The 21,135-nt window shown below is 63.5% G+C and overlaps 3 protein-coding genes across 5 annotated transcripts; 1 reads left to right on the forward strand and 2 right to left on the reverse strand.

Moving 5' to 3' along the window:
- The first annotated feature begins 259 nt into the window (after window positions 1-259).
- NOP56 (NOP56 ribonucleoprotein) lies at window positions 260-4,191 on the forward strand. Its single transcript, XM_021382597.1, has 12 exons — window positions 260-356; window positions 549-638; window positions 726-840; window positions 917-1,078; window positions 1,162-1,360; window positions 1,593-1,780; window positions 1,860-2,011; window positions 2,202-2,302; window positions 2,595-2,743; window positions 2,930-3,051; window positions 3,255-3,389; window positions 3,628-4,191. Exons 1-12 carry the CDS (start codon window positions 354-356, stop codon window positions 3,817-3,819), a joined length of 1,608 nt encoding a protein of 535 aa, XP_021238272.1. The 5' UTR covers window positions 260-353; the 3' UTR covers window positions 3,820-4,191.
- Window positions 4,192-4,201: 10 nt separating this feature from the next.
- On the reverse strand, window positions 4,202-12,488 carry IDH3B (isocitrate dehydrogenase 3 (NAD(+)) beta). 3 transcript variants are annotated; one of them, XM_021382598.1, is made up of 13 exons: window positions 12,361-12,488; window positions 12,092-12,169; window positions 10,827-10,925; window positions 9,887-10,007; window positions 9,446-9,506; window positions 8,816-8,948; window positions 7,968-8,101; window positions 7,432-7,534; window positions 6,785-6,931; window positions 6,599-6,693; window positions 6,425-6,485; window positions 5,888-5,969; window positions 4,202-4,601 (listed from the first exon to the last, which is right to left on the reverse strand). In XM_021382598.1, the coding sequence occupies exons 1-13, from the start codon at window positions 12,394-12,396 to the stop codon at window positions 4,216-4,218; spliced, it is 1,536 nt and encodes a 511-aa protein (XP_021238273.1). In that variant the 5' UTR covers window positions 12,397-12,488; the 3' UTR covers window positions 4,202-4,215. The 3 variants fall into 3 exon arrangements, with proteins under 3 accessions (XP_021238273.1, XP_021238275.1, XP_021238274.1); XM_021382600.1 differs by lacking the exon at window positions 5,888-5,969 and having other exon boundaries at window positions 4,432-4,601; XM_021382599.1 differs by lacking the exon at window positions 4,202-4,601 and having other exon boundaries at window positions 5,067-5,969.
- Window positions 12,489-12,694: 206 nt separating this feature from the next.
- Window positions 12,695-21,131, reverse strand: VPS16 (VPS16, CORVET/HOPS core subunit; the record flags this gene model as incomplete). The annotated part of the gene is made up of 22 exons (XM_021382522.1): window positions 12,695-13,050; window positions 13,297-13,400; window positions 13,613-13,709; window positions 13,901-14,070; window positions 14,252-14,329; window positions 14,636-14,740; window positions 14,889-14,986; window positions 15,345-15,453; window positions 15,555-15,689; window positions 15,764-15,872; window positions 16,076-16,111; window positions 16,502-16,629; window positions 16,740-16,871; window positions 17,114-17,190; window positions 17,364-17,458; window positions 17,972-18,061; window positions 18,249-18,304; window positions 19,115-19,237; window positions 19,468-19,583; window positions 19,649-19,793; window positions 20,143-20,271; window positions 21,030-21,131. Coding segments are annotated over 22 exons (2,379 nt in total), but the record flags the coding sequence as incomplete, so codon positions are not given.
- Window positions 21,132-21,135: the final 4 nt, after the last annotated feature.

Raw genomic sequence — 21,135 nt, forward strand, 5'->3', positions numbered from 1 at the left:
CCCACGTGCGGCACCGCGGGAGAGGGGGGCGGGAGCGCACGTGCGCGGCGCGAACCGAGCGGGACGCGGGAAGGGGCGGGGAGAGCGCTGCGGTCGCTCCCATTGGCTGGGAGCGGGGAGGGGCGGGCCGTAGCTTCAGTACGCGTTTCTCATTGGCTGAGGGAGCAAGGGTGGGCGGATCTACGCGATCTCTCGCTCATTGGCTGGGGGCGGCCCTCTTGAGGAAGCCCGCGCTGATTGGTTGGCGGTAGCGGCAGTCTGGCCGCCGATTGGCCGCGTGCGGGCGGGGCGGGTTTCCGGCAAAGCGGGCTTCCGGTGCGGCGCTCTCAGTTCCGGGCGGCGCTGGCAGCACAATGGTGAGCGCGGGGCGGGCGCGGGGCCGCATCCGCCCGCATCGGGCCGGGGCCGCGCTCCCGGGCGGCGGGGGCGGGCGGGAGAGGTTCGGGGGCGCCGAGGGGCGCGGATCGAGGCTCCCCGCGCCCGCTGCGGGCGCCGAGCGGGGCCCGGCGGGCGCCCCGGGCCCGCGCTGACGGCGGCGCCTCGCTCAGGTGCTGCTGCACGTCCTGTTCGAGCATGCCGCCGGGTACGCGCTGTTCGCCGTCCGCGAGGTGGAGGAGATCGGCCTGCTGCTGCCGCAGGTACGGGCCGGGGCCGGGGCCGGGGGTGGGGGTGGGGGCTGCTTGGCCCCGCGTGCCGCTCCGTGCCCTGACCTCTCCCCGCCGCAGGTGGAGGAGAGCGTCCTGACCGTCGGGAAGTTCCACAACGTGGTGAAGCTCGTGGCCTTCTCCCCGTTCAAATCCGCGCAGAGCGCCCTGGAGAACATGAACGCCGTCTCCGAGGGTGAGCGCGGGGCCCGCTTCCCCCGGGGGGCCCACCCCTATCCCCCCGCCCCGCTGAGCGCCCGTCGTTCCCGCAGGGATCCTGCACGAGGACCTGCGGCTGCTGCTCGAGACCTCGATGCCGGCCAAGAAGAAGAAGGCGCTGCTGGGGGTGGCCGACGCCAAGATCGGGGCCGCCATCCTGGAGGAGCTGGGCTACCAGTGCCAGACCGGCGGCGTGGTGGCCGAGATCCTGCGGGGTGAGCATGGGGCCGGGGGGCACGCCTCGGGGACGGGGCCGTGCCTTTGGACGGGGTTCGGTGACGGGGCCGCCCCCCCGCAGGGATCCGCCTGCACTTCCACGCGCTGGTCAAGGGCCTCACGGCGCAGTCGGCTTCCAAGGCTCAGCTCGGCCTCGGCCACAGCTACTCCCGGGCCAAGGTGAAGTTCAACGTGAACCGCGTGGACAACATGATCATCCAGTCCATCAGTCTCCTGGACCAGCTGGACAAGGACATCAACACTTTCTCCATGCGCGTGCGGTGAGCGGGGTCCCGGGCTGGGCGGGGGCGGCGGTGCGGGCCCCTCCCCACGCTTACCGCAGGCGGCTGCGCCTCCGGCCGCCTGCACAGGACGGGGAGGGAGAGCACGGCCCCGGGTACACCCCGGCCGGGACGGCGGTGTCACGACCGGATTGTGACCGGGGGGACACGTGGGACCGGGTTGGGGTTTGGGGTGCGTGGGGCCGGAGCCGGCTCTGACGCTGTCCTGCAGGGAGTGGTACGGGTACCACTTCCCCGAGCTGATCAAGATCGTCTCCGAGAATTACACTTACTGCCGGCTGGCCAAGTTCATCGGGAACCGCAAGGAGCTGAGCGAGGAGAGCCTGGAGGGGCTGGAGGAGATCGTGATGGACGGCGGCAAGGCGCAGGCCATCCTGGAGGCGTCCCGCTCCTCCATGGGTGAGCGGGGGCTGCGTGAGGTCGTCGGAGGGCGGTTTCCCCACGGCTGGCGCCGGGCGCTGACGCCGCTCTCCCCCAGGCATGGACATCTCCCCCATCGACCTCATCAACATCGAGAGCTTCTCCAGCCGCGTGATCTCTCTGTCCGAGTACCGCAAGGGCCTGCAGGAATACCTGCGCTCCAAGATGAGCCAGGTGGCCCCCAGCCTCTCGGCCCTCATCGGGGAGGTGGTGAGTGTCGGCGCGTGCCCCCCCTCCCCCCGCTCCCTGGCCGCGGAGGTGATGTCTGAGTGAATCTGTCAATCCCCTGAGCCTCTGTGCTGACAGCCTTCATTGCTGATCCCGGCCCGGGCGCTGCGTGCTGCTCCCCCCCATGGGTGCAGAGCTCCAAGAGCGCCCGTAACCCCGCGTCCCCTCGCAGGTGGGCGCCCGCCTCATTTCCCACGCCGGCAGCCTGACGAACCTGGCCAAGTACCCGGCCTCGACGGTGCAGATCCTGGGGGCCGAGAAAGCCCTGTTCAGGTACCGCTGCGGGGTGGTCGCGGTGATGGCGTGCCCCTGGGCCGCTGGGTGCGACGCGCCGGGCCCCTCCCGCCTCGGCCGCGTGTGAGCAGCCGGCCCCAGCCCCTGAGCGACCACCGCGGCTCAGCAGCTCGCCCGGCAGCGTGGGCCGGGTGCCTGCTCCCCGAGGTCAGCAGGACGGGGGCGGGGGGGGGTCCCCTGGGCTGTGCCGGGGCCGGCGGAGGGGCGGCAGCTCCCACTTGGGGCACCTCGGCCTCGGGCCGGCCCCGATGGCTCGCCGGGCTTCCCCCAGGGCACTGAAGACGCGAGGGAACACCCCCAAGTACGGGCTCATCTTCCACTCCACCTTCATCGGGCGCGCGGCCGCCAAGAACAAGGGGCGCATCTCCCGCTACCTGGCCAACAAGTGCACCATCGCCTCCCGCATCGACTGCTTCTCAGGTGCCGTGGGGCATGGGTGGGGGCTGGGGGGGAACGAGGCCTCTGCCGTGATGGGAAGATTTTTCGTCAACAGCATTTCACGGGGTGAATGTTGAGTCCTGTGGGCTGAGCAGAGCGCTGGGAGCGGGGAGGCGGGCGCGGGGCTCGGGCGGGACGAGGGGCGCTGAGCCCGTCCTGTCCCTGCAGAGGTTCCCACCAGCGTCTTCGGGGACAAGCTGAGGGAGCAGGTGGAGGAGCGGCTGGCCTTCTACGAGACCGGCGAGCCGCCCCGCAAGAACCTGGAGGTGATGAAGGAGGCCATGGTGGAGGTGAGGCCATGGGGGGGGGGTGAGGTTATGGATGGGGTGAGGCCGCTGGGCCGGCACGGCTGTCGGATGTGATGTGAAACGCCGCCTGACCTGCCGTGGAGGCAAAAAACTGATTTAATGAGGCTGATCCCACAGCCCCGCGGGAAGGGGGTGGGTGGGTGGGAGCCTGCCCCTGCACTGAGCGCTCCTCTGCTCCCCCCCAGGCCAACGAGGTGGTGGCTGAGGTCAAAAGGAAGCAGGAAAAGAAGGAGAAGAAAAAGAAGAAGCGGGAGAAGCGGCGCCTGGAGGCTCTGGCTGCAGCTGCAGCGGAGATGGAGAACTCTGTGCAGGAGGCGGAGGTGAGGGCAGAGGCAGCACCGGGTGCCCGTGGGGAGGGGGCTGTAGTTGCCCCGCTCTGCACTGTGCTCACATCTGGGCTGCCCCAGCAGCATCTCTGCTGCTCTTGCCCCACTGCCCCACAGCGCTGGGGGGGGGTCTGGGCCCCCAGCCCCGAGGGAGGGGAGAGCTTGGTGGCACAGAGCCAGCGTTCGGCTCGGTGCTCCATGGGCTGGGCGCTCACCCTGCTTTTTCTCTTAGGAAAATAACATAGAGCCAAAGAAAAAGAAGAAAAAGAAGAAGGAGCAAGAGGAGGAGGCTGCCTCAGAGCCAGAGGAGAACGGGCTGGAGGAAGAGGCCTTGCCCAAGAAGAAAAGGAAACTCAGTGGAGAGGCCACCCCCGTGGAGAAGAAAAAGAAAAAGAAGAAGGCCAAGGACTTGGAGGAGGACTAGGGGAGCTGGAGCAGGGCTGTGCTCCAGCACTGCGGACTTGAAGCCCGGCAGGGGCTCTGCTTGGCGTGGCTGCAGCCCCTCGCCTGCCGTCCATTGTTTGGCAGCTGTGTGCCCAGGGCTGCGGAGCGGGGCAGCGCCCGCACTAACGGCGTTGTGGCATCTCGTGGTTTGTGCAGCCGTGGGCCGGGCCCCGGTGCCAGCAGGGCCATGGCCACGTGTGGACACCGGCTCCTCGTGCTCCTCGTGCCTTGTGTGGTGCTGCCCTTCTCAGCCCCCTGGGCTGGCTGCAGCTGCGTGCCCCCCACGGCGGCCAGAGGGCGGGGACCCGCACCGTGTGACTGAGCCTCAATAAAGGGCTGAGGTTGGTGTTCATCTGCTCCCCCCCCCGGCTTTTGCTTAGCTCCAGGTCACCGTGCTGTGCCCCCCCCCCGTGTCCCTGCTCCCAGCACTGAGCTGTGGCTCTGTTCTGCTTCTGCTCTGTGCTGCTGGGAGCTGGGGGCCCAGGCGAGGCCCAGCACTGTGCCCACTGCACCTCACCCTGTGTTCCCCTGCACCAGGAGGGGGCTGCAGCTCGGGAGTGCCTGGTGCTGCCCACCCCCTCAGCTGCACCCGTTCCATTGCAGAGGCCGCTTTATTCCAGGGAAGCAATAAATTACCGAGCAGGCAGCAGGAGCAGCGGAGCTGCCCGAAGACGAGCAGCAGCTCTACGCATCCAGGGCCCCAATCACAGCCTGGGTGAAATCCAGGGACGTGGCGTATCCACCCATGTCCGCTGTGCGCACCTGCAACAAAAGGGAGGGTGAGCGCCGAGGGAGGGGCCCTGAGCCCGGCATCAACTTGAGGTCCCCAGCCCCCGGGTGCTGTCCCATTGGGGGGGGGGGGGCAGTTGGTGCTGCAGGGTGCACCCAGCCCTCTGGGTTTCAGTGCATGTCCATGGGCATGTGCATTGCCAAGAGGGATCCTGCCTCTGCTTTCAGCTCAGGCTCGTGGCTCCCTCAGCCTTAAAACCACGCTGCCCCGGGGTGCTGGTGACTGCAAGGAAGAGCTGCTGCTGCCTCTGCTTCCAGCAGCTGCAGGGAGAGGGGGTTGAAGCGAGAGGGGAGTGTAAGGCTGCGGCTCTGCCCGCTCCCTGCAGGTGGGGGAGGAGGAGAAGGGCTGGCCGTGGCCCTGCAGGCATGCACGACCCAGGCTCCACACGCCCTTTGCCAGGACCCTGAGGCAGCGAGCAGTGCTGTGGGGAAACGGCATTGGGGTGGGGGGGGGAGTGTTGGACCCTTTATTTGCAAACGCAAGTACAAAGCACAGAGTTCGTTAAATACGTGTCCCAGTCGCTCGCTCACGCACACAGCTGTGGGGCAGAGCACCCCGTGGTCCCACCAGGAGCTTGTGCAGCCCGGTCCCCCTGTAAGGTCACCAGGGCCCAGCTCAGGTGGCCACTGGGCCCCCAGGTCTCCAGGGCTGGGCAAGCACAGGGTGCAGAGGAGCAGGGAGCTGCAAGCAGCCTGCTGCCTTGGGAGGGGGGCCCAGCTCACGGCCCCAGCCTTCAGCAACCGACCACATGGGGCAGGGGGCAGCTCCTGAGCTGACCGGGCTCGTGGGGCAGGCGCTGAGCAGGCCTCCCACCTCCCTTCACTGCACGTGGGACTGTGCCACACAACGCTCCGGCCGAGCCAGCAGCTGCCCTTGCGTATCCCCAGTGTGGGGGGGGGCCCTCAGCCCTGGGGGCCTACTTATTGCTAAAGCCTCTGTGGGCACGGAAAGGTGTCAGCAGGACCCTTGGTCCCACCGTCCCGTGGAGCTGCCTGTCCGAGGTGTGCCCGGGGCTGCTGGCTGGCTCCCACCTCCCGCAGCACCGCTCCGGGCTACGGGGAGAAGGGAGATGCGGCCGCTGTGGCTCTGGGTGGGCACCGGGCTGGGGAAGAGGAGAGCCCACTCCTCCCCCGAGGCCCAGGGAGCCGGCAGGGCAGGGGCAGGATGGCTGCGGGGCCTTAAGCTACGGCTGGGGAGGCTGCTGCAGGGCGCAGTGAGGTCCCAGGGCTCGCCGCGGGCGAGCGGGGCTCCTAGGCACCATAGTGGGGGTGCAGGTTGTCAATCACAGACTTCACGAAGTCAGAAGTGGTGGAGTAACCGCCCAAGTCCCGTGTCCGAACCTAAAAATCCAACACAGGGAAGGGGAGAAACAAGGGAGAAACGTGATTGTGAACTGAGCGAAATCACTGAGAGATTGCAGAGAGGAGAGGAGAGGAGAGCAGCTTCCCTCTACGCGTCCTGCCAGAGACCCCAGAGGGGGGCAAGCCTGGAAGAGGCCGTCTGATGCCCCCCCAGCCCTGCTAGAGCTTCCTGAGGCAGCAACCACCGCTGCAGACAGCAGCAGCAACCCTGGGACAAGCGGAGGGGCTGACTACAGCTGACTACACAACAGTCGCACACAGGGGATGCACACGGGGTTCTGAGGCAAGCCCTTGGGATGGAGAAGGGGGAGCTCAGAGGCTGGCACCGCCCCTACAGGGCAGCGTTGTGCTCTACCACGAGCTCTAGCACCCAGGCTGCAGGCACACACACACACACACACACACACACACACACACACACCCCCAACACTCACTTTTCCGACTTTGATCACCTTCTTCACCGCATCCGAGATCAAGTTGGAGTGAAATTCCAAGCTGAGGAGAGGACAGAGGCCGTGGGTCAGCACCAGCCCGTGCTCCCGGCCCCAGCAGCGCAGCGCTGCCCTCCTGTCCCCCTGTCCCCACCCCCCAGCCCCCCCGGCACGTACTTGAGGTGCCGCAGCATGTTGGCGGCCGAGAGCAGCATGGCCGTGGGGTTGGCGATGTTCCTGCCCACGGCCTGGGCGAAGGGGTGGCGGGCGCCCTGCGTGACGAGAAACCGGGTGAGGGTGAGGGGTCCCAGTGCTCCCAGTGGTGGGGGCCGGGCGCTGCCGGGAGCCCAGCAGCCTCCTCACCATCTCGAAGACGGCGTACTCGGCGCTGTAGCTCTCCCCGGGCACCACGCCGGCGCCGCCCACCAAGCCGGCCGCCAGGTTGTCTATGATGTTGCCGTAGAGGTTCGGCATCACCAGGACGTCGAACTGGTAGGGGTTCTGCACCAGCTGCGTGGAAGGAAGGGGAAAGACGTGAGCCACGTGCAGCAGTCACAGGCGGCAGGCAGCGTGGCAGCCCTCGGGAGAGGGCAGGGGCCGTGACACATGGAGCAGCAGAACCCACTGAATCCAAGAACACTCCCAAAGTGCGGCCAGTAACAGCAGGGAGCACGGGGAGCCCTGCCGAGATGGGCCGGGTGCCACGGACACGCTGCACCTGGCAGCTTTGTAAGCCCATCTCAGGCATTAGCTCCAGGTGCCCGACGTCCTCATCCCTGCAGCTCCTGCCCTCAGCTGGCGCAGAGCAGGGAAAGGCCGGTGGCACCCAGGCTGGGCTCCCTTGTGCAAGAAGCAAACCTCGGGCCAGGACACGGGCAGACACCCAGAGCCATCAGCTGCCAGTGGCAGCAGCTTCTCAGGTTTTTATCCCCTTGCCTAGCAGGCAAAGCAGCAGCAGGAGGTGCAGAACGGCTCTGGTATGGGGTAGGGAAAGGGAGCAGCTTCCTCACCTGCATGCAGCAGTTGTCAATTATCATGGTGTCAAACTTGATCTTGGGGTAAAGCTCTGCCACCTCCTCACAGCACTGCAGGAAGAGCCCATCCCCTAATTTCCTGGGAGGCAAAAACCAAGTCATAAGGGCTCTGCAGGACAGCAGTAAAATCATTACAGAAGCGAGTAAGCCAACAGCAGTTGGCGTCCCAGGGCAGCAGGGAGGGGGGCAGGCAGCCCTAGAGCTCCTCACACCACAGAAACGAGGTGGTGAACTCAGAACCCAGGGGGGGAGCACAGAGAACAGCCTCCCACATCGGAGCCTTTCCCCGCTCAGCCGACAGCTTCCAGGGTGCAGCTGTCAGGGCTCAGTGAGGCTCATGCCAGTGACACAGTGGGGAGGAACAGCTGCCAGGAAACACCCAGCCTCTCTGGAGCCAGACCGGCATCTGGCATCGCTCCGATGGGGACCGAGAGTGGCGAGGCCTGGGACGTGACAGCGCTCGGTGCCTGCTAACCGCCCTCCCGGCATGCTCCCCTCCCCCCAGCACTCACATGATGTTGGCTTTGTGCACGGCCGTGACCTTGGAGCGCCCTTTCTTGGTGGCGTAGTCGAAGGCGAACTTGGCAATGCGCTGTGACTTGGCCCGGGTGATAATCTTCAGGCACTCGATGACTCCCTTCGCACTCTGCGCACGAAGGGGAGCGTGAGCAGCTGCCGCCGCATGCAGCCCCGCCTCGCTGCTCTCTCACCCACCCAGAGCCTCTCCCTAATGCTGGATCACCTCAGCAAGAGGCTCCTCGACTTCCACGAGGCCTTTTTTCAGGCCCTACCCCTCCTGCAGCCCACCAGCACGCCCGCTGCTGTCTGTGCGCAGTCACATCGCTCTCACCCGTCTCCTGTCGCTGCCACCCGGCACCCTGCCGCAGCTCCAGGCATTGCTGGGCCTGGCTGAGCAGCTGTGGGGAGCAGGCCCACACCCCGGGCAGCGAGGACAGCCACAGCCCCGTGAGGTGCACAAAGCAGCACAAAGCAGCTCCAGTACCTCCAGGACCCAGCCCAGGCGGCCACGGGGCTCCCAGGTTTCCAGGGCTGGGCAAGCACAGGGTGCAGAGCAGCAGGGAGCTGCAAGCAGCCTGCTGCCTTGGGAGGGGGGCCCAGCTCACAGCCCCAGCCTTCAGCAACCGACCACATGGGGCAGGGGGCAGCTCCTGAGCTGCTCGGGCTCGTGGGGCAGGCGCTGAGCAGGCCTCCCACCTCCCTTCACTGCACGTGGGACTGCACCACACAACGCTCCGGCCGAGCCAGCAGCTGCCCTTGCATATCCCCAGTGTGGGGGCCTCAGCCCTGGGGCAGCGAGGGCAGCCACAGCCCCATGAGGTGCACCAAGCAGCTCCAGTACCTCGTGCTCCAGGGAGCTGTACTCCCCCTCCGTCTGCTCGCGAATGATGACGAGGTCCAAATTGTTGTGGCGTGTCTTATAGCCCGGCAAGCTCTTCACGTGGACGACGTTTGCAAACAAGTCTAACTTGCGCCTGCAACAGAAGCAGCAGCAGCAGTCAGCATTTCATCGTGAGCTATTCCCGGGACGCTGGCTGCTCCTGGCAAGCACTGGGGGTGACAGCAGGTGACGGCGCAAGCAGCTCTATGTCCCCTGAGGTGTCATCCCATAGCTACTGCTCCAGCTACCCTTGCTCTCAAGGACAGAGCCAGCCTCGCCTCATCGTGAGCAGGCTCTGACAACCCTGTGTGGAGGCAGCTCAAGGCCACCCATCCTCCTGCCACCCACCCTCCCCTCTGAAGGACCCCAGGAAAGCAGGCAGTGGGGCAACACTCAGAAGAGGCAGCTCCCAGACAAAGCTGCTCGGGGTCTTTCGCTTCCTGGTGACACATGAATTTCCCACCTGCCCTGGACTCGTCTCCTTCAGCCCCAGTTTGGTGCCAGAACACCAGGACCAAGAGCAAAGTGGGTTTCCCAGCGAGTGCTGTGTCAGTTCCCAGCCCTGGCAGCCGAGCAGGGCACAGAGCTCACCTCAGTCTCATGTCGTAAGAAGCCAGCTCTCCCTTGTACTCCATGGGGGTGTGGATCTTGCCTGCAGGGACAGCATCAAGCAGCAGTCAGGACACGGAGCACAATGACAGCTCCTAAGGACTTGGCCTGAACCTGGGTGAGAGGCCAGGAGGGGCTTTCCATAAAGCTTCAGACAAGGACAGAGACCCATTTTGCATCACACCGGACCCAGATGAGGCCCTTTGTTTCTTTGGGCCATGCTAGGAGGTCTCCTTTCAGAAGCAGAAGTTGGACATAACCTCTCCACTGATAAGCTAAGGAAACCAAGTAAGGGTAAAACTGCTTTTTTGTTTAAAGCTAACATTTCCTAACCCTAGAAATCCTGCCCTCTGAAAGCATCTAACAGTGTCTGTGATACGTGCAGCCCTCCTTGCTGGACAGACAGTGAGCACAGGCCCTCACCTATAAGGGCCACTTTGCTCTCCTTCATGGAGTCCACCACCTGGTCCAGCTTCTCCTCCGAGGCCATGTTCTGCACCTCACTCAGGTGGTGCTCGTCGAAGATCACGGGCACGCTGGCAGCCTGCACCAGAGACAAAGAGCAAGAGCCACTGCCTCAAGCAGGCCAGAGGCTCAGCACGGTCCTTTTTTAAACACACTACAGAAAGCAAACGCCCACGGGGCTCAGAGAGCTGGGGCATGAAGCTTAAACCAGCCAGAGCGTCTCCTCGGGGAGAAGAGGGAACTGAACACAATTTGCTGAACTTGGACCTCAGGGTCCCTTGTTCCATTTCAACTGCAACTGCATAATGGTGTTTTCCTCCACCTTTGATATCAGAACTCTCTGCCCCCTGTGTCGTTATAGTTTCAGCTGCACAGCAGCTACCAGGCAGACAACACTGTTTTCTATTACGTGACAAACTCGTTCTGTGTTAGAAGACAAAAGCACTGAAGTGCTCACTCCTGCCCCGAGTTACAGCACTGCTGCACGGAAGCAGGGCTCCTCGCTGATGAAGAATGTGCTCAGAAGCACATCTGGACAGTGACAGCGCTGTGACAACGCGCCTGACAGGAGTGATGAAGACCCATGTTCTCCCATGAGCAGCCCACACAGCACTGCTGATGGCTGCTGCCTCGGCAGAGGGAGAAGGAGCGAGTGGGACATGGGAGCAGACTGCTCTCTCCAGGGCACGGCTCAGGCTGGGATTGTCTTCACGGTGAAGAGTGAAACTGTTTGCAAGAACTGCGTAAGCTGAACCTGTTCTATGGAAAGGGAAAGACCCCGGGCTTCTCAGAGCCTGCGTTCTTCTGCGCTGGAGGAAACAGGCAGGCTGCCCTGTGGGCCAGCAGTGCCTTTAAGCAGTTCTGCAGCTGCTGTCCTCCGAGAGGCAGCAGATGTTACCTTGAACACCTCCTTGACAGCGTGCATGAGCTCCGGGCCCACGCCGTCCCCGGGCAGCATGGTGACCTGGAACGTGCTCTCTGACTTTGCATTTTCTGACTGCAGGGAGAGAAAAGGACAGTCACACCTCACACCTCAGCCCCGGGACGGAACCCCAATGTGACCCCTAACCTGCATGCAGCAAGACAGAGGAAGGTGACTGACAGCCTGGAGAACACCTGCACCCATCGCACCGTTATTAATCGCAAAGCCATACTGCAGTGCTAACCCTGACCTTAAAGAGCACGCGAGTACCCTGCCCTACAGCATTAAATCCCTAAAACCCACCCCATTCCCCAGGCCCAAGGTGGTATTGGCACATGCACACTGCACAGGAGAGGCAGCCCCTGCCCCCTGCCATCCCCCAGACCCTTCCTCATGCAGCATCCCCAGGTGCAGTCTCTCCCTCTGCACCACAGAGATTCTCGTTGCTGGAGCTTAGAGCACGGTCCTGCTTTACTAAGCATTCCTTCATTTCTGCTTTCTGTCCGCAGGATCACCTCAGCCTTCCTTTGTGAAGTCCCATCCTGCTGTGTACCGACACCGCCCTGCTGCTTTTTCCTAATTACACTCTTTATTACAACACCCCATGCTTCCGTGCTGAAGACCAAGCCTGAAAGCATGAAGCAGGATCGATCTCAGAGGTGACCCCTGAGCCTCTCTCCACCACCACCACCGCTCTCCCACTGAGCCGGCACCTATTTTTACACCGTGCTTTTACTAATCCCTGCCTCTTTAGCCACTAATTCCCTGCAGAGCTGGCAGAGACCTCACCGAACCAGCTGCAGAGCCTGGATGGCGACGGGAAGGGACAAGACTATCACCTAACCAGGGAGCACCTGCAGCCCAGCCCCAAGCTGTGGGGCAGGGGAAAGCAATCCCAGCACCGACTCCCTGCCCTGACCCCCTGCCTTCAGTGCCTCAGTACTGACGTGAGACACGTGCACTGAGCAGCAGGGCCCGGGCAGGGACACAGTGCCCTGCCACCACAGCTTGCTGCTGCTCCGGGTGTTCCTTCCACCCACGCTTCCACCGTGTTCCATCACAGCTCTCACTTTCAGACCACAAAGCGTCAACGTGTGCCTAGGCTGCCGCTCGCTCATACCTGACTCAACGTCTAATAACGGCGGTGCGTTACTTCCTATTACTTTAAGAATATGAAATCCCTGAGGACGTTAAATCGTTAAGGACGGGGTTAAGGGATGCAGAGCTGACCGTGCCCTCACCTTGGCCCGCGGGATCTGCTGCAGCGCGGTGGAGGTGCCCAGGGACCGGCAGAGGCTCCGGGGAGCGCGCAGGAGGCCCTGTGTGTGTGAGGGGGGGGAAGGGGGGGGGACGGCGGTTAAACGGCAGCGGAGCGACCCCCGGCCCCGCAACGCGTTCCTTCCGGCCCCAGCCGCCACCGGAACCCAGGACCCCGCACCCAAACCCGGCCCCACATCGACACACCGCGACCCAGGGCCCCTGCAGTCCCCCCCCCTCCGTCGCCCCTCACCCAGGCCGCAGTCCGCCCCACGCCGAGCGCCGCCATCTTGCCGCCCCCACAATGCCCCTCGACTGCGGCAGGGCGGGAGGGGCCTAGAGCGGCTCCGTCCGGGTGCAGAGCGCCCCCTTGCGGCCGGGAGGACGCAGGGCGGTTACCCTGCCGCAGGCCGCCCCAGCGCTCCCTGGGAGCCCAAGGGTCCCCCCCCACCCAACGCAGCCCAGCTCCCCGCCCCCCAGCGAGGGCCCCGCCCACCCCAGTGAGCCCCCAGAGCCCCAGCATCACGCCTGGGGAGCCAAGGGCACCCACCCACCCCGGGGGTCGTTTCCCCACGAAAATACAGCACAGCAGTCTCTCGCTCTTTATTGACCAAGAATTGAGGGGGGGGGGAACAGCTGGAGAGGCCAGGGGGCAGCAGGCGGCCCCAGCACAGCGCTGCCATAGTGCCCCCAGCCATGGGCCCTTCCTTGCAGCTCCGTGCCCCCAGCGAGGGTTCAGACCCCCAGGGTAGGGGGGGCTGAACTCCTGCCCCCCAGCACGGAGGGGAGCACTGGGGCTCACTTCTTCAGCAGCTGGGTCCGAGCCCGGTTCAGCTTCTCCATCACGGCACTGTCAGTGGTGCCAGAGCACTTGGACAGGACAAGGTTCATCTCGGCCTCGTTCTTGTGCTCGATGGCAGTGTCAGCCGCCTGCTCCAGGTCCCTGGGGGCAAAGCGGGGGCTGAAGGCACCACTTCCCCCCCCCAGGGGGTGGGAAAGAGGGGTCTGGGTGACACCTCCTGCAGCCCCCCACTGGCAGCAGCCGGATGAATGTTTCCCTTATCCCTCCAGAGCACGCCCAGCCCACAGCCCTAGGAGAGCTGCTGCACCATGACCCGCCCGCTGCCATGAGCCCCAGCCGTGCCTCCGGCTCCCCCCTGCCCCCCCCGGGTTCAGACAGCCAGCGCACCCCACAAGGATGAAGGCCTTGACCCGCTGCTCAGGGGTGACACGGGGCGCGTACTTCTTGGCCTCGTAGCGATTATGGTGCTTCACGGCAATCTCCACGAAGGGCTGAGGAGGAGAGGAGTGGGGTGCATTGGGCCTGCTGCCCCACACCAGACTCCCGATTGCTCCCACTGTGCCCCACGGCCCAGTTCTGCCCCACAGCACGGTCCAGCCTCATTGCCCCCCCCCTCAGGGACAGCACTGAGTGTGTGTGTAGACAGAAAGAAGGGCGGGCAGGGAGTGGGGGCAGGTCCTCCTCCACTGAGGAAAGCTCTTACCAGGTACCCAATGGGCGACTTCTTGCTCTTGGAGAACTTCTCCATCTCCTCCCAGTCCCCACGGGTGGCCAGGGCGCTGATCTTCAGCCACCAGTACCTGGGAACGTCAGGGGAACAGCTCCTACAGCTGCCAGCGTGCTGCAGCCCCCCGTCCCAGCCCACAGCGTAACACCCATGTGGGGCACCAGGAAAAAAACAGCTCCCTGCCCCCAAAGCTGTGACCCACAGCTCCAGCCCAGGGCTGCACCGAGGAGCCCTTGCCCGGAGTTGCCCTCATGCCAGACTCACCGCTTGTCAGGGATCTTGAACTCCCGGTACAGCTGCTCAGCTTTCTTGTGGTGGCCGTCCTGGATCAGAGTGGAGACGGTGTTGTGCAGGGAGAGGTCGAGGTAGGGCTTGTCAAAGTCCTCCTGGAGGTGTCGCTGGAGCCGCAAGAGCTTGATCTGATCCTCTGTGGCCTGTGGAGTAAAGCACCAGACTAAAGGATCCCTGTCCCAGCAAGTGACAGCACTGTCCCACCTGGCAGGAGGACCTGCAGTAACCCATCGCGTGGCCGTGGTCCAGATGAACCCGGTGCTGCCCAGCCACAGGGAGAGCAGAGGAGGGCCACGGCACCTTTGCAGCCCTGGTCACGCTCACCTTGGCAGCAAACTCGTTCTTGGCCTTGTAGTACTCATCCACAGCATTCTGCAGGGCTCCGACCCGCCCTTCGATGCGCTGGAGACAGAAAACAGCCACATCACTCTGTGTCAACACAGATGCTGCACTGCAAGGGACAGGGCACAGGGCAGGACCTCCCCTGGGTGGGCAGGGGGGCTGACCAGTGCAGAGGCTGAGCTCCGGCTCGATGATGCCCTGCCTTGATCACACAAGATGAGCAGAGAGTCAGATCCCTCCTTGCCCTGGGGGGACCTGGAGCTCTCTAACGCATAGAGGAGGGGCTGGTGACTTCCAACACAGAGCTCCAGGGTGATGAGCCCCCAGCCCTTTCACTATGCTCCTCCCATGCTGCCAGGCACAGACCTTCTCTGAGTAGCTGGAGTGGACGTGGAAGTTGCCGAGCTCCTGGTGGTTGTCATCCTGGTTGTACAAGTCCTTCAGCGTTTCCCGCTCCTGGTGCTTGCAAAACTGGGAAGCAACAGGTGGAGGTGAGGGCTCGCAGGTACAGCGAGCTGCATCTGTCCCATCACGTGGCTCCCAGGTCCCCAGCCAAGGTGGTGGGATGGGGGACTGAGGGCAGAGCGTGCAGGGCTCCCCAGGGCCGGGCAGCCCTTACCTGGCGGTAGAGGCTCAGGGCCACTGGCTGGTTCTGCAGCGTCATGAAGAAGGTGCCACGATTCAGCTCGTTCTTCAGGTGCAGCACAACAGTGTAGACTGGGGCAGAAGGAGCGTTTTAGGACAGGGGATAAGGACTCTTCCCCAGCACAGCTGCCCAATGGAGCATTGCTGCAACTTTCAGCCAGTCCTCAGCTCTGGGAGGGGAGCGAGCGTACATCCACGTGTACAGCAGAGCCCTGCGCTTCCCCCCTTCCCCCACAGGGTTCAAGCAGCTCCCACCACCCTCAGCCCATGCAGCACAAAGCCACGAACAGGCTCCCCCAGACTCTAAGTCCCTCCCACGAGAGATTTGCTGCCTGGATGCAGGCAGACTCCTCGGTGCTGGGTTCTGCAGAGTCCCTCCTGCCTCGGGACCCTTCTTTGCATGTGTGGGAGCCCCAGCCCTGCCCCTTACCCAGGTCCGTGTCCCCACTCTCAATGGCTTTGCTCAGGGCCAGCTTGCTCCGCTTCATCTTCAGCAGCAGCGGGACCTGCTCCCCCGAGCGTGGCTCGTACTCCAGCAGCTGAGGCCATCACAGAGCGAGTCAGCACACAGCCACCGTGCGTGACCCCGCTCCCTTGGTGCCACCACCCCCAGGACATGCCACAGCCCAAGCCGAGAGACCTTGATGGCCAGCTCCGTCCTGCCGCAGTCGTAAGCTCGGGCGGCGATCTCGGAGTAGGAGATGCCTGGTGTGTCACCCAGCTTCTGGTTGATGGCATAAGCCACCTCCTCGTCAGATTTGTCCTTCTGCTGCACCTAGAGGGGAGCGGAGCGGTCAGCACGGCCTCAGCATGGCAGACCCCCCCCCCCCCAGAGCCTTCCCTCCTTGCCTTGTAGCAGGCCCAGTGGGCCAGGATGCGGCTGACGCCCTGGATCTCTGGGAGCCGCAGGTACTCGCAGATCCTGATGGCCAGGGGGTAGAGCCGCCGCAAGACCAACCTGGTGGGCAGAGAGGGGCTCAGCAGAGTGCTGTGCGAGCAGCCGTGCAGCTCAGCCAGCCTCACAGGGGGGTCCCAAGCTCTCAGAGCTCACTCAGCCACCAGCCAGGGGGACAGAGACTGCACGAGTACTGCAGCAGGGCTGGGCACAGCCTGGGCTGCTCAGGGACAGGGCTATCAAGCCCAGTTTGCACCAAGCCTCACCTGTCCAGCAAGACCTCGATGGTGAGTCGCTTGTATCTGTGGAACAGTCAAGGGCATCTCGGACCCTGCAGAACACAGGCGACGCGTGCTGGGTGCCCACCCCCTCCTGGCAGCACCCCCAGAGGGAGCACAGCAGGCACGTGAATGCAGGGCCGGCTCAGCTCCGTGACATGGGCTCACCATCACGGGCAGGGGGTTGGGCACAGCATGGTGAGGTGAGTGCAGGGGGCTGACCCTGCTCTGGGGCCCAGGGTGCAAGCAGGTAGCTGAGCACCGTGGGGCCAGCTGGTCCCCACTCTGCAGCCCACTCCTCCCCACCCTGCTACATCCCAGCTCCCTGGCCAGGGCTGGCATCGATGGCAGGGGATTCAGGCTCTGGCCGCCAGACCCCACCGTCACCCGTCACGCCTGCCCCATGGAGGATACTGGGTGAAGGTGAGGGGGATGCCAATCTGGTAGTCCCGGATGGAGTTGAGCACCCGCAGGTCCTGGCACATGCGCACAAAGCTCTCCGGGGGGAACTTGTCGATGAAGCACTTCCCAAAGGAGGCTGCCTGCAAGAGGAGACGAGAGGGCTCTGGGGACGGATGGGCCAAGGGAGAGCCTCCAGCAGGAGGGGAACAGCTTCAGCCTCACCCGAAGCCTCCTCGCCTACTTCACTCACCCGCAGCAGGGACTTCTGGGTCTCTGGCTCATGCTCATAGCCGGCTGCCTCGATGCACTGGCTCACTGCTTCTGGGAGCAGTTTCTGGTCCTTGATCTCCCGCAGGTACTCATCCGCCTTCTGGCTTTCCTTCTGCAGAGAAGCAAAGCCCGTTGGTGAGCTGCAGGACATGGGACGCTCTGCAGCCAGGGTGAGCACCGGGTGCCTGGATCCCCAGCACCCCAGGGACCGCAGGGGCCGCCTGCACCCCAGCACCTTGCCCCTGCAGGGACCTCCAGGCCATCCCCTTTCCCATCACGGTGGATCTAATGCTGGGTTTGCATCGGGGCGGCCCAAGGGAGGAGGCAGGCGTGGAGCTGAGTGGTGTGCCACACCTCGTACTCCTTCTGTGCCTCTAGCAGGAGTGCCCCTGGTGCCATGGAAGCGATTTTGAAGATTTCCTGGCTGGCTTCTGCAGGGAAGGGGATGAAAAAAGAAGAACAGCGTGAGAGGCTGCCCCAGCCCAGATACACCCAGCCAGGTGCTGCTCCCACCCAACTCTCCTGTAAGCTCTGGGACCCGAGAGCCTGTGCCGGTGCCCTCCCTTTGCAGGGGTGGGATGGCTTCACCCAGAGAACACCTCACCTGGGATCTCGTGCAGGAACTCATGGGAGGTGCGGGACAAGATCCGGACCCCATCCGGCTCTGGCACCAGGTAGGAGTCTTCATCCAGGACAAATCTGTGCTTCCCGCTAAGGGCTCGTGGGAAGAAAGCGGCTGCTGGCTGCAGCCCAGCTCTGCCAGGAGCAGGTCAGCCACAGAGGTACCATGGAGCAAACCCCTGAATGCCCCGTTCCCAAAGGGCTGTGCCTCGTGACCCTTCTTTCCAGCAACTTGGGAGGAACAGGGATTGTCCCATCACAGCAGCCCTCACCCCTGAGGAATCCGCTGAGGGCCCTGACACAGCACTCCCAGCTGCAGAACGAGGGTCTGGGGGCCCAGACAGAGAAACAGTTTCCACCACTGTACAGGACGGGATTGCCTGAGACCAGGAAGGGGAGCTCACATCAGCAGCGCTGAGGGCAGCGATGAGTTCAGCCTCATCTGAGCATCCTGGGGGCCACTGACACTCACGGGTACTCCAGGAACTGCAGTGCTGGTGACAGAGGCAGCAGTGGCCCGAGGAAGGCCAGCTGAGGCACACAGCTTGGGCGGGCCCCCAGAAGTGACAGTCCCTCCTCCCCAAAGGATACCGGATGCACTCCGTGGAATTCCCAGCCACCATGAGCTGCCGGTCCCAGGCCACCACCACGGCGCGCTGCCGGCTGCGGGGACGCGTGCACCTGCAGGGAGACCCAGTGCAGTCAGGGGAGCACTTACCCTGCCCTGTGCCTGGAGCGGGGACATGAGGGACAATCCCCCTGTCCCGGCGCAGAGCAGAGCAGACCCTGCAAAGGGCCGAGCACCCAGAGGTGCGTGGTGAGGGCACAGCCCAAAGCAGAGTGGGGGGAAGGCCAGGAAAATGCTCACCAAACCATCTGCTTGGGTGGAGATCGGATGGTGCTGTGGAATTCACAGAGCTTGTCCTGCAGAAGGAAAGAGAAGAGTCAGGGAGGAGAAGGCACATGGGGAGGTGGTACTGTGCAGCTGCTGGAGCCATGCACTGAGGTGGAGGTGACAAGCAGCACGGGGCACGTGTCCTGCAGAAGCACCTGGCCGCTTCTCCAGCTCCAGAGGGAGCCAGGGCCATGGCTGCTGTAGACAAAGTTCAAGGATGCTGTGCGAGCATGAGAAACCTTCACCCATTGCTCTGGCAAGCAGCCCATATGCACGCAAAGCAAGAAGTTGCTTGTGCTCAGCTGAGACCAGAAAAATGAACAAAGCCTAAAGGGCAATGATTTGCTTCAAAGATTACGTAACGCAACCAGCACATCACCAGTACAAACCAGATGAGGCCACCTGTTCATGAGTGGCCACACCAGCTGCAGTAATGTGGTTGACCCTGCCTACAAAACGATACTAGAACCACCAAGTTTGGGCATGGATGCAACAGAATCTGGCGTGGAAAGACTAATCAAGGGCAGCTTGTTTATTTGGGAGGAATTTGGCCATAGAACGGGAGATGCAAGGCCAATAAAATGTGGATTTGGAAACGGAAAAGGTGGAGAGTAATGTATAAAATTGGGCGAAAAAACCACAGAAGAGTGGATTTTCTGATGGCAGACCACAGGTGCCTATGGACGGCAGCAAGATCAGGTTGCAGCGCCGCGTCCATAGGTGCCCAAAGAGAAGCTGCTGGGATGCCAGCAGGTCTGGCTGTGAGAGGCAGTGGGGGAGCGCAGAGCAGGGCGGGCTCCCACCAACACCAAGGAGGGGGGAGGGAAAGGGACGCTCACCTTCAGTGTGGCCAGCCCCATCCAGATGTAGCCAGTGTCGGTGAAGAGCGCCAGGCAGCGGTAGTTGAAGGACACGGCCATCTGCAGGTAGGCACCAGCGGAGGGGCTCATGCCAGGGGGTGTCTGGGACCAGGAAAAGGACAGGGTTACAAGCAGGGACATAGCTTCATACCGGCACCAACGCTGCATAAGGGGCTGAGAGCTGGCTAAAGTGTGACTGTCCCCTCCCACACTGAGTCTGCCTTATGCCCACAGCTCTGCCCTCGGTTAGGATGTGGGGGAAAGACATGCCAGCGAGCACTGCAGGCTGCAGATCGCCCCGCTCCCCACTGATGCTGCCGTGGCTCACTCACCACCACAGAGCAGGAGGTGTTGTCCAGCAGGTACAGGTCCTGGCCGACCGCCAGCAGGACGATGGTCACTCTATCTTGGGTCAGCACAGCCCAGCAAGAGGGTGGCTTCTGCAGACCTGCCAGGGACCAGCGTCAGGGCCCTGCGCTGGGCAGAGAGGGGAGCAGTGGGGGAGAGACGCACCTGGCACCTCGGGCATCCTGCGCAGCTTCAGGTCGTCAATGTTGGTGGTCAACGAGAAGCGGTGTGCTCCAGTGAGAATGGCCACACCAGTGCCATACTCTGTGTGGAAGACCTTCGCCTCCAGCACGTGGTTCTGCAGCACCTCCTGTGCCATGGAGACAGATGGGCCCAAGCTGGGGCACCAGGGCACAGCACCACGCTGCTGGGAGGGGCACCGGGGCTCTGGGGGCAAAACCGTCCCAGGGAGGAGAGAGCCCAGCCCTGTGCCATGCAGCCAGCAGCATCCCAGCTGAAAAAGGTCTCGCTCCTGTGCCTCTGGGACACGTGCCGGCTCATACCCAAAGGAAGAACCCTGCAGAGAGGCTGGGGGAGCCCCGGGCTCTCAGCCCTATTGGGCTGGGGTCACTCAGAGAGACCTCCTCCAACACACAAATCCAACTTTGTGGACCTCACGGTGACAAGCTCCCCAGCCTTTCTTGCCCTGCCCCACTCACGTTGCCCATGCTGAAGTGACGCTTGAACTCGCAGAAGAGGTTGTAGATGAGAACGGTGCCATCCTCCTGGATGCACAGCAGGTCCTCGCTGGCTGTCCAGCCCAGCTGCACCAGCTGGCCACTCTTCCACTGCAGGCAGGAAACTGGTCAGTGTATGCTGCTCGCCTCCCAGCTGCAAAGCTATCCCTCCAGAAGACACATATGATGCCAATGGCTGCAGTTTGACAGTTGCAGCTCTGGTACTCCTGACCCTGCAGTATCCTGCAGGCATGACAGCTTGCCCTTCCTGCTGTTTCTCCGTATCTTCCCCAGCTCTAGACAGTGGGGAAGGGAGGACACACCCACAACTCCAGCGCTGCTTTCCCCATCCTCACCCTGTCCCCTTCTTTCCAGGCTGGGTGCCTCCCTCTGCCTGCAGACCCCCAACACCCTTGCACAAACCACTGCTTTTGAGCAGCTGGAGAACCAAAGCTTTCAGAGGCTGCTGGAGTTGTACAGAATCACCACCCCCGAAACCTTGAGGTGCTGAGGATGTGTGGCAGCACTGTGCTTCCTTGCAGACAGCCCAGAGGAGCTGCCCCAGGGCACACAGGCGAATGGCACAGGCTGAGGTGGCAGCCGGTCTCTCAGCCCAGCCATGCACCTACAGCACCAGGTGGAAACACTGGGGTAGGGCAGCGCCCTTCCACAGCTGCCCTCCTGCCCAGGGCTCAGTGCTGCAAGGTGCACAGTTACAACCTCAGCGTCCTCCAAGGGCTGCGGCTGGGGCAGGTCCAGCTCGAGGCACATTGCACACCTCTAGGAAGGGCACAGGGCACAGCCTAGAGGACGGGGCGGGCAGCAGACCCTGCACAGCCGGCTCCCACCAGCCCTGCCTGCGCACTCACCGGGATGCTGGCCAGGAGCAGCCCTGAGGCCGAGTAGATCTCGAGCAGCGGGCGGGTGCTGGGGGACTTCTCCTTCCTGGGAATGTTCTTCAGCAGAGCTGCGGGC

This window comes from Numida meleagris, unplaced genomic scaffold (genome assembly GCF_002078875.1).
Source record: "Numida meleagris isolate 19003 breed g44 Domestic line unplaced genomic scaffold, NumMel1.0 unplaced_Scaffold250, whole genome shotgun sequence".
NCBI classification, from domain to species: Eukaryota; Metazoa; Chordata; class Aves; order Galliformes; family Numididae; genus Numida; species Numida meleagris.